This window comes from Chiloscyllium punctatum, chromosome 3 (assembly GCF_047496795.1).
Source record: "Chiloscyllium punctatum isolate Juve2018m chromosome 3, sChiPun1.3, whole genome shotgun sequence".
Taxonomy (NCBI): domain Eukaryota; kingdom Metazoa; phylum Chordata; class Chondrichthyes; order Orectolobiformes; family Hemiscylliidae; genus Chiloscyllium; species Chiloscyllium punctatum.
The window spans coordinates 134,835,571-134,847,916 of NC_092741.1; the positions used below are offsets into that span (position 1 = coordinate 134,835,571).

Genomic DNA, 12,346 nt, shown 5'->3' on the forward strand with positions numbered 1-12,346 from the left:
GAAGGCCGTAATTGCTCTGGAGAGAATACAGAGAAGATTTACTGGAATGTTGCCCCAGCTGGACAACTGTAGCTACGAGGAGAGATTGAAGAGTGGATAAAAGCAAATTACTGCAGATGCTGGAATCCAAAACCAAAAGCGAAAATGCTGGAAAATCTCAGCAGGTCTGGCAGCATCTGTAAGGAGAGAAAAGCGCTGATGTTTCAAGTCTAATTGACCCTTTGTCAAAGCTGACAAAGGGTTAGTTAGACTTGAAATGTCAGCTCTTTTCTCTCCTTACAGATGCTGCCAGACCTGCTGAGATTTTCCAGCATTTTCTCTTTTGGAGAGATTAAAGAGGTTGGGGTTATTTTCCATGGTACAGAGAAGGCTGAGGGGGTGACATGATTGAGATATAAAACATTGTGAGGGATACAGACAGGGTAGACAGACAAGGTTTCCCTTGGCAGAGAGTACAAAACCATCATGGGTTGTGTTGCTCTTCCAATGAGAGAGAGGCAGGTAATGTGGGGACCTGAAAATGGGTGACGGAACTATTACTGTTAGTATCATCAGGAGCTAGCATGTTTGAGAGTGAGTGGGACAGTTGTTACAGGTGACAGTGAACCTTGGCGGGAGGTGGGACCAATAGCAAAGATAGAGTGACTGTGGGGTATTAGAGCAAAAATGGTGACACCTGTGCTAGCCGAGTGGAAAGGGCATTGATCTTCTTACAGTGCTGAGCATTCCTCCTGATAGCTGAACCTGTTTGAACCTGATAAGATTTGATTCCCTACAGTGTGGAAACAGACCCATTTGGCCCAACCATTCCACACCAACCCTCTGAAGAGCAACCCACCCAAACCCATTTCCCTCTGGCTAATGAAACCTAACACTATGGGCAATTTAGAATGGTCAATTCACCTGACCTGCACATCTTTGGACTATGGGAGGAAACAGGAGGACCCAGAGGAAACCCACGCAGACACAGGGAGATTGTGCAAACTCCACACAGACAGTCACTGGAATCAAACCTGGGTCCCAGCCACTGTCAGGCAGCAGTGCTAACCAATGTGCCACCCCTGGACCTTTTGGCGTAGAGGTGGGGACACGATAACAGTGTCAGAAGACCCTCACCACATTTCTTTGATATTGCCATTAAATTAGTTGACATCAGCTGCAAATGTATCTATTCACATTACAAGGTTTTATTCTTTAAGAAAATGTTTGCTTTCCCTGAGTAATTTTCTGTTAAATGAAACTTCAAAGGCGCTTAGGAGTAAAAAGGAAGATCAGTTGTGTTTAGTAGGCTTAGTCTAGAAATAAAATACATTATGAGAAATTAGGCAAATTGTTGAAAATGTAAGCAACTTTTATCTATTGATAATAATAGACCCACTCAACCAATGCACACCATTTGAAAATGGAATTGCGAATTCTGAGGCAGCATTCATCCATATGGATGAACTTTTAATAATCTGAACTCTGGTAGCAACATAAAACCATGTTGGCATGATATGGTGTTGTGGCCCACACTGCTAGACCTGGCAGAGAAGAAAGTCTTGCGTGTGTGCCACCCCAGTCTAGCCGGATCTCTGCCCATAAAGCAGGGTGCAGATATCCCCATCTGTCATGTCAGGGGTAATTTTCAGGAACCATGTAGCACAGCTGCCAGCTGACGATGTTTGTTCAGGTGTACAACAGTCTTTTAAATATGGTGCTAGCACCAAGAATGCTAGTCGGTTCTGGGATCATAATTAGCTGCTCCACGGATTGCCCATTTTAAGTTACGGTGAAAATTGGACCTGATCCTCACAATGATTCGTGTATGCCAATTAACAGGGCAAATTTGATTAAAGATATGACAAGAAAGTCTGTTATGTTTTGTGGTGAGAATTACTCGACCCAATGTGACTCACAAACAAAGTCCTTAAGACTAAATCCGAAGTATTTGATTAGCTTCTCTACCATTTGCTTGTTTGCCATGATAAATTATTCTGTTTTTACCTTTGATGGGCCCTATTCATCATAACTAATCTTTTACCTCCAATATATCTAAAAAAAGCCTTTACACTCCATTTTTATGTTTCTCACTAACTTGTGTTCATTTATTCTTTTCCTTTTCTTTTTTAAATTTCTTATCTACCATCAAATCTTTTGCTGTATGGGTATAGAACTGGCTTAGTCATAGAAGACAAAAGTTGTGGTGGAAGGGTGTTTAGCTGACCTATGGCCAGTGGTGTTCCATGGGGATCAGTGCTGGGACCCCTGTTCTTTGTAACATATGTAAATAATTCAGAGGACAATGTAAGTGGTCTGATTAGTAAGTTTGACGATGATTCAAAGATCGGGGGAGTTGCAGATAGTGAGCAGGATTACTAGAGGATGCAGCAGGATATAGATAGACTTGAGACACGGGCAGAGAAATGGCAAATGTAGTTCAATCTGGACAAATGTGAGGTGATGCATTTTGAAAGATCGAATGCAGGAAGGAAGTATACAGTAATTGGCAGAACCACTGGTATCAACAAATAAAGGGATCTAGGTGTACAGGTCCAAGGTTCCCTGAGAGTGAATACATATGCAAATAAGGCGGGTAAAAAGGCACACAGTATGTTTGCCTTCATCAGACAGGGCATATGGTATAAAAGTTGGCAAGTCAAATTATTGCTGTTGAGATCTTTAGTTAGCTCCCATTTGAAATATTGTATATAGTTTTGGTTGCCACACGAGCAGAAAGATGTGGAGACTTTGGAGAGGGTACAGAAATGGTTTACCAAGATGCCGTTTGGTTTGGAGTGTATCAATTATGGGAGGAGATTGGACAAATTTGGTTTGTTTTCACTTAAACATCTGAGGGTGGTGGTGATGGGTGTGCAGGGTGGGGGTAGGGGGATGCTGGTGGTGGTAAGCGACCTGATAGAACTTTACAAAATGATGCAAAGCATGGACAGAATGGATAATCAAATCCCAGGATAGAAATGTTAATCACCTAGGGACAAGGTAAAAAGGGGTAAGTTTAAAGGAGATGTGAGAGGCGAATCTTTTATGGAGAGGTTGACAGTAAATAGAATACGCTGCCAGAGATAGTGGTGGAAAGACAGGTGAGCTCAAAGTGTCCTGGTTGCAGTTTTACATTGTTAATTGTCAATTGCAGCTGAGCTGCATCAGCGAAGTGCAGAACCATCCTGCAAATGGATCAGAGGTGGATAGATAGAGACTGGTACTGTTACAAAGTTGAAGTCATGTACTATACCTTTATGAGAAAGAGAATGCTGTTTTGCACTGAGACCTTATAAGACCTAACATATTCCAAGCTAGTAGTCTCAGAGTGTACTGGAAAGTTGAAAATATGCACATTTGGCTGTGAAATAGATACCTGGGTTGGTTGCTGTTTTGACAACAATTCATTCAGTTTAAATTATGCCCCAGGATACTAAAACCCAATCAAGTTTGAATGAATTGTTTTGCCAACATTGAATCGATGAGATGATCCAATATTGGGGGAATAAAAAAGGCAAGCAGTTTGGAAGTCAGACAGAGTGACTGCTATCAGAAGAGTAACTGCCATTGACAGTAACTGCCATAAAGCAGACCCAAACTCTCTCTCTATCAAAGATACTTTTTCATATGAAACATATCCACAGTAAAAGAAAGAAGATGACCCAGGAAGATCTCATTTGGAAGAAGAAAGATACCAGAGATGACAGCTGCTGTATGGTTTTGAAATTAAGTTGATGTAATTTTACTAAGTGTTTATTGGAACAGCATATTGTTAAAAAGTTGGAGGCAGATAATAAACATGAAGAGAAAGGGGGGCTTAGAGTTGTGAATAAATGTTGTTTAATGTTCACTCTTAGAGTTAAGGAATAAATTAATATTATTTTCTTTGAATATTAGAATTTGGGAGTTCTGTGTCACTCATATTTTAACAGAGTGCGAGGCAAGGTGAGCCTCTCTGGGTGTTTGGTTTAATTAACAGAGAGGTTCACCATTGCGTTGTAACAGTACCATATCCGATACCAATATCTGTGAGTCTGGGTTGTGTGGCCAGTGCCCATTAGGAATGCCCAAGATGTTGGTGCCCAATGGTTAACATCAAAATGTTTAGTTACAAGTTGAACCTGTTCTTATTTCCATGTTGAGTTTTCCCGCTGGCTAGTTTTATAAGGTAGAGTTTGACTGTTAATAAAGCATTTACAAGATCAATTGTGAACTCGCCAATGCCTTGTGACAATCTCTCCACGTCATTTGAGAAAAGCAAATAAGAGGCAGCAAGATGATCTCAATGTCAAGATGGGCCTTGACTGAAGATCTCATCCAATTCTGCCATTCATCTCACCATAGCCCACACCATTCAGAGCCTACTAAAAATCTAGCACTTGTCTCTGTCTTCACAGAAGCAGATGCAGAAAATTTCCCACAAATCTTAGGCAACCATAGGAGTTGTGAAACTGAAGAGCAATTGGTGAGCTTGTACTTTAAAAAGTAAATTGGGCTGAAGGTTGAAATATTCCTTGGAAAACTGAGCTGCAACTCAGAAGTTTGAAGGACGCAGCTGAAATCAGATCCAGGATGAAGGGGTACATCAAATCCCAATAACCAGGGCATGTGGCCCCAGGGGACCCACTGGGTTCAGGACAGGGACCCGGTTTAGGAGCAAAAACTGAGCCCGTGATTTCTGTTCATGTCTCAGAATTATGGAGATCATGGATGCACTGGTCATCTGTAATTGCAATTATGTTATCTTTACCAACAGAAAAACATCAAATCTGTCAATCACAACTTGTCCACTTTCTTCACCTTCAGCATATTTCTTCATCTCTTACCTCTCAAACCTGTTGCCTACCTTAAGTAAATACAGTAGCATTGTGACAGTATCTGTCCAGCAGATTTGTTTTACTGCAAATAATTTGAATGAATTATATAAGCTAAATGAAACATAAGATAAATGGTGGGGCACAGAGTACAGGTGCTGCTCCCTACCCCCACCCTCCTCCAGCTTATCTCTCCACCCTTCAGGCTCTCTGCCTTTATTCCTGATGAAGGGCTTTGGCCCGAAACATCGATTTTACTGCTCCTCGGATGCTGCCTGAACTGTGCTCTTCCAGCACCACTAATCCAGAATCTGGTTTCCAGCATCTGCAGTCATTGTTTTTACCTAGTTGATTTTTAACCCTCCTGCGAATCCTCTTGCAAGGATGCCTGCCTTGAAGACGTTTTCCTCCTCTCTCTACAAGAATCTCAGGGAGTCCCTCTCCCACTGCAACTTCCAGGTACTTTATGCTACTTTCTCCCCATCCCCACCCTCCTCGAGCTTATCTCTCCACCCTCAGGCTCTCTGCTTTTATTCCTGATGAAGGGCTTTTGCCCAAAACGTCGATTTTACTGCTCCTCGGATGCTGCCTGAACTGCTGTGCTCTTCCAGCACCACTAATCCAGAATCTGGTTTCCAGCATCTGCAGTCACTGTTTTTACCTTGATACAGTGGTACAAAATGATGCAAACCAGAAGACCTTAGATGTCATCCTTTGATTATGTTTAGTATTTTATTTTCAACTGGAGCAGTATCAATGCACCTGGATTGCTGAGGGAGAAAAGATTAAGATTCCTGTGAGCAATCATTGAGTGACCCTTCCTAGAAACGGTATTATGTACATCTTAGGTGAACACAACAGTGATCGTAACTTGAGGCATTCCATTGATAAATAGCCTTCACACTCTCAGCTTAGACAGTGAGTGCTGGCAATATCTAGACTATTATCCTCCAATGTGGCTCTGCACTTTAAAAAGACAGGAGAATCAACTGGATAACTTCCAAATCACACAAAGTGAGAAAGTGCGAAAGTGCCTCATGTTTTATTAATGAGATTATTATAAAATTATTCATAAACAAAACTGCTTTTGTTTTACAGACTAAGACTGGTATAGCACGTCTTTTTGATGAAGAGTCTGAGAATGCCTATGACATCCGATTAAAGCTATCAAAAGACGTTATCACAATTCAAAAGCAAGATGTCGTTTGTGTCAGTGGAAGTGATTCTGATTCAAATGTAAGTAGTTTATTTCAGTGCAAGATGTTTTGAATCTACACATCTCAAATGGACTAAGTCAGGGCAAAGGACTGATTTGATTGTTTAAGTGTCAACCTTTCCCCTCTATGGTCTTAAAACCATCCCAGACTTTATCCCTGAATTTGTCTCTCTCCATCTTGCCGCCAAAAGGACACATATGAAAAAGCTTGAACAAAATTAAACCATTTCTAGTGAATATTAATGAGCACTAAATTAATGAGCACTAAATGAGCACTAGGAGGAGACAAATAATAAATGGAGCAAGAAAACAGAAAGCTTCAAACTGACAAAATAGATGCTATAATTCTTTTCTGAGGTTTGAAGTAGAAGAATGAGAGATTTGTTCGATATTTGTCCACCTAGACCCAATCTTGGAGGGTCTCATCCATGTACCGATAATGGATGAATGAAATTTAACAAAATCAGCTCTCCCCCTTGAGTGTCATATTCATTCTCAGTCTTAACAAAATTACTATGAAAAATCAAAAATTCAGTTCCATGTTACAAGAACAAAATTGGATAACAGTGTCTAGAGATCATAAACCCAATTAATGTAATGGAAAATGAGCAATTCAAGTTGAAACTGATAACAGTTATAAATTGATGTCTGGAGCAGATATTCACATTTCGTTACATGTAGCAAAATTGTACACAATTATGCAGGGTCTGTTTAGAATTTCGCCATAAGTGATGAACAAATGAAGCCTCCTGCTACTTGGAGCTAATTTAAAGATAATAAATTATCTCATATCATTTTTTAAAAAAAACTCACATGTAAGAAAATGATCAGTTATGGTTGATCTTATTCTGTCAATCATATTGGTTAAATTCTGATTAGTAGAATGTTTGATTCCTGACAAAATCATGCGTAAGATTAATTGTCACTTGGACCAGTGAATCATCAGTTGACCAACATTGGTCAGTACCTGTTATGATCCCTTCTGGATATTGACCTCAAACAGAGACACTGGCAATGCCTGAATGGTAGCATCTTGTCTTCATACTTGAAGGGCAGTAGAGAGTGCGACTTAGAATTATTTGTTTTAAATCAAGTTCAGCAGCTCCCATAACACCCTCTGTTGTTGTTGATGATGAGAGCTAATTACCTGTAGGAAAAGATTAGTGTGCTTGTCATGTAAGGACAAAATGAATAAGTACAAAAGGAAAGAGAAGAGAATATTCAGTTTTGATTAGGCAGATTAATTAAGCAAGTTGGAATCTATCCCTGAAACATAGGGCTGAGTCTTACCATATTTCAGCAAAGTGTCATTTACAGCAAAGTGTCATTTTTATTGCGATATTTGAAGAGTTTCTCTCCATGAGATCTAACAGGTTTGCTTATGATGCTGTCTCAAACTTGACTCATAGACTTGTTGCTACACCCTGTGGTGTTCCCGTTGTCCAATGCCAGTTAATTCTTTCACTTGCTGTGACCAGACGTACGTGCCGTTGAGAAATAGACTGGGACACTTCAGCATTCTTAACACCAAAACCATCTTGGAACCGTAGTATTGCACCCAGTCTAGCTTTTTCCATTCAGAGTTGACCTGCTCTATGCACTTAGTGGCAAGGTTGACTTTTGCACATATGATTGCACATTCCTATGCCAATTACTTTTTAAGCACCAGACCCCATTCTTAGCCATCGTTCATCTTACAATCCTGTCTACTTCTAATCACTGCTATTCTTTCCCCAATGCCCAGCATAGCCCAGCATCTTATCGTTGTTTAATGTAGGATCATGATATGCAAGAAATCCCTCAGCCACCTCAAACACACCTTTATTTTCAAACACCCCTTTATTTTCAAACACCAAATGCAAACAGAAATATTTGTCATGCAGACTATAAAGAAGCTACATGTTGAGCACCAACAATTATACAGACAATGAAAGTTCATTTAGCCCAGTTAATATCTATTGTATCTGGGTGTCAGTGAAGTCCTGTCTGGCCTGTCGTGTGTGATGGTGATGCACTTAATCATGCAAAAGTTGATGCTCCCCCTGCTCAATATCCTCAGCCACCTCCTCAGAAAGCTCAGCTTCCCACTCAGCATCCATCACATCCTCTTGTTGCCTGTTCCAGGTTTGAAGAGCATACCATCATACCGTCTTACCATCTTAGGATTATGCAACATGCTCAGAGCACTTAAGTCAGCACTTAAGAGGGCATGCAGGCAGCCCTGAGATACAGCCTGCAATGTAGCTTCACCCTATGTGTGAAATGTTCTGACAACAATATTGCAATGGTAGTTGCCAATGCATTTTAAAGTGCAGCACTGAAGTGCAGAAGTAGACTGTAATTGGATCAGAGATATGTTCTGATGGTGTGGAAAGACTGGCACATACCAGACGCCAGTGTCCATGGACATTGGGTAGGGTACAGGAAGGCCAGTGCTCTGAGATGGTGCTAGGCGTCCAACAGGGATCTGGAAAAGGAAGCAGTGAGCTGGAGTACACACTCTGAAATTCTCGGCATCTGCCTTCTACCTGGCAGGTGGTAGAATTGGAAAGTGACTACTATTGAGGCAAGACTGATATTGCCAGAGTAATAATGAGTGTGATAATGAATGATAATCCTCATGAATAGGCTGCTTGCTGCTCACTAGTGTGACTCTCAGTTTGACATCTGGGTCTTAGTTGGAAACATGACTCATCTGACCCCATGCCAAGAAAGACCTCACTTGACATTGTGTACGATTCTTCCATATTTCTCATCATAGCCCAAGTCATATGGGGCCTGAGAAGTTTCCAGTCTTAATGAGATTCAGAAATCACCAGGTTGTTTTTCAGGCAGTACTTATTGTTAAGTTTTTCATACTCTGTAATTTTAATAGCATAGTTAATTAAGTGTGGCTCTAAAAAAGCTGATTTAGGTTCCATTGAATAGCGGGACATGTCAATACCAGAGAGGCAGGATCATGAAATGTATTCTACTCTTACTCTTGTCTAAGTGAAATGTATTTCAGCAGCCTCCTTATCTCAGTTGGCTAACGTTAGTCAAAACACAGATGTGAGAATATTCTAATTTTTGTCATTTGTTTAAAATTAGCATAGAAAATACAGCCCCTTGAGATAAAGAAACAAGATTGTCATGTTACAGCCTGAGGCCATGTCATGTAAGCTTGAGGAAAATCTAGCTAAAATATGGAAGCATTTGTTGCATTTTCAGAAACTGAGACATTCTGAGTCAACCAAACTTCATTTGAACTTCATCAATTGCACAATTGGCAGAGGTTTCCATATTTTAGCTTAAAGGAGCATAATCATCAAAATATCTGAGACTTGCATCTTTTTAAGAGATGTTGACAGACCATATAGTAGATGCATGTTCATTCAGTGATTTGGTTAAATATTCTGTGTATTTCCAGCTGACTACAAAAGGCAGGTAATTAAGTTCTGTTGTGGTAAGACCACTGAAGTCTAGACATCCTTGTTTACTAAAACATCATGAGGCTTGATGAAACCACTCTAATCAAGCCTTGAAAAGATTTGTTGTCTTAGTTTAGAAATAACTGGCCCATCCATTTGTATTATTGCCTCAACATCTCCCTGATTAACCTACCTGTAATCTCCAAACTATTTGCATATGACCTGCAGGACTGACTATGGCTTAATCCCCGAATTGCAAGGCCACAGATCCCCAGACTCTGGTACGACCAAGTGCCTGACTGATTGTGGCCAACCCCGTATTGTAATCAGAGAAGCTCTTTGATTGACTGTGGCTGATTGACTGTGGCATTCCCCTTTCACTCCACTAAGAATTCCTCCCCATTGATTTTCACAAATTGCCATTTTCTTCAAGCACCTACAGTGTGTTTGTTGCATAAACTACTGGCTCACGTTGCAGGTTTGACATTGACATAGCCAGACTGAAATATTTTCACCCCTATCTGATTGATACGTGTGCTGTTCAATGCTCCCCACCATCAGAAACCTCCTGTCTCTCACTCTGCATGAAGAAGCAATGCAAGTCATAGAGCCTGGCAAACTGTGACTGAGCACTTGAGTGCTAAGAAAGTAATTGAAACAACCTTTAGGTCAGTGCTGAAGTCAGTGAGTATGTGCTAAGAAAGCAATGAGCAGTAGACAGAGGCTGGCAGCCTTCAAATAAGAGCAATGTGAGTGAGCACTAAGAAAAGGAGCTGAGAGCCAGAAAATGCAAACTTTGTAGACGCGTGTGTACTCTTGCAAGCAAAAGCTAAAGTATCCCTGATCTCCCAACTGAAGTGTTGAAATGCTGAAGTATTGTGTGAATTGATCTGAGGTCAGGCATGAGAGTGGTGGGGCTGGTGGTTTGCTGATGCCGACTTGTGTTGAGTGAAGGCTGAAGGAGGGTGCAGGGACTTTGTTCTGCAGAAGTGGCTGTATGATGGCTGCAGCAAGGATTCAGCAAGCTGCAGCTGCCTAATACCCACTCTGGTTTACATGTCTCGAATTTGAACCATCTAGTTTCTTGGGGAGGGATAGGAAAATTGGATTTGGTATATAAACAAGGTGCATTGGGCCTTTGCAAATGCATGGAAGGAAGGTAGTCATTCCTAAAAGGTGAAATTCTCAATTTGTCACTTGTGGATCAAGAGAAAAATAGGGATCCTACCTTTGTTCCCTCACCTCTTTCCCTCATTCTGGACATAACCCCAACTCCCTTCACCTGCTCTGGCCATGAATCACTTTCACCCACTCCAGAAATGACCCAATGGGATCTAAATCCCCTTTACTGAGTCTGGATCTTTTACCCACTCTGTATCTGAACAGACACACACCGTCTATTCACCAGCTATTGATCCGACAACCACCCATTCACCCTGAAGGAAGTATGCTGCACATTCCCCAAACCTGCTCTGGCCCAATTCCCATTCCCCCAGTCTGAACCAGATCTGCCTCCATGCAACTAAGATCCCTTCCCACACCCCTCCACTAGGGGCCTGGATGCCTCCATCCTGAAAACCTAATTCACCTTTCCATGCTGCTGAACCTGACCCTCACTCCATGACCTGACACTCACCCTACCGAGCTAAACCAATTTCAGCTTGTCCACCTAATCCAACCTAACTACCTGGCTTCTGTGCAACTTCACATCCTTACAACTTACCCCCTGGCACCCCATGTCCTAACCACATAGCATCCAATATATCTAGTTCCCTCATCTCTCGAACAATACCCTAAGCCAATTGTCTGCCTATCCACCTCATATCCTGACTGGCTGGCATCCTAACCTCCTAGCTATCTGGCACCCTACTCTCCAGGCACCAAAACATCACACCTTAAGTTTTACCATTTGACATACTGTCCATATTTTGACACTTTAATCAGTATATTAAAAGGAATTTATGCAAACGTTCTTGTCAGTCAGGCAGTGAAAGGAACACAGAATTTGGTTTGCAGTTCAACTTGATATTATTAACAAAATATTCCTTCTTAAAACACTATGTCAGCATTTCCAAAATTCTCACAAAATTTACACTCTGTCTAGCTCTATCCATGCGAAAAAGGATGTTACCCACAACAATCCACATGTTTGAGCTGGGCCCTGGGAATCTCCTTCCTCTTCGATGTAGGGCTGCTCTCTTCCATGAAGGTGGGTCTCATAGGTCAGGGTGGATCTTCTCCTGGATCTCCTTGCCATGGTCTTCTGCCATGAGGCTTACTGCAAATCTTCCCTGTGAGTCTTCACTGAGTCTTCACTATGAGGTGGCTACTATGTGTGTGTGCTTTTATCCCTGCTCACTCCTGACTTTCCAGAATGTTCTATGACTTTGGCCAGTGGGGGTCATGAACTGAGTTGAAATCATCGAATTGTGTCACGCCAACAGCCTTCACTGTTGCCATACCAGGAAGTGCAAAGGTCACTTACTCAGGCAGTCAAGTTGCCACAATATCTGATTGTTACTCCTTCAATACACAACCCTTGGGCTGGTTGTAACTGGATACCCCTGAAACTTTGTGACCTCTTTGACTTTGGCTTCCACTGTTCTCTGTAGCCAATAGCTGCTGTCTGCTGTTTAATTTAATTTGACCAATTTTCTGTCAGGCCCAATTTTTCCAGCTGTGGGCCAATTTAGAATGTCCAGTTTTGGGCCTGTGGTCACTTGACCCCAGACAGCATCTGTCAAAGTGGCTGTGAGGATACTTGAAGGCATCTGACTGCTGTAGATAGTTCTGTGCTCCAAAAGAACTTTGAATGGAAGTACAGCTCTGCATTTCTAAAGGAATTGCACATGTTGTCTCCTCTATGAACTGTGGAGCTCAATCTTTCATGAAAAAAGGGGATCAATGACAATTAGCATGACATT

At 41.5% G+C, this 12,346-nt stretch overlaps 1 protein-coding gene across 1 annotated transcript in view; it reads left to right on the forward strand.

Annotated features, from left to right (window-relative positions):
* sntg2 (syntrophin, gamma 2) overlaps positions 1-12,346 on the forward strand; it is a 357,280-nt gene that overhangs the window by 111,523 nt on the left and 233,411 nt on the right. Inside the window, exons 5-6 of the mRNA XM_072549107.1 lie at positions 4,380-4,447; positions 5,895-6,032. Of these exons, the coding sequence (XP_072405208.1) occupies positions 4,380-4,447; positions 5,895-6,032 (206 nt within the window). The remainder of the gene's footprint in view (positions 1-4,379; positions 4,448-5,894; positions 6,033-12,346) is intronic.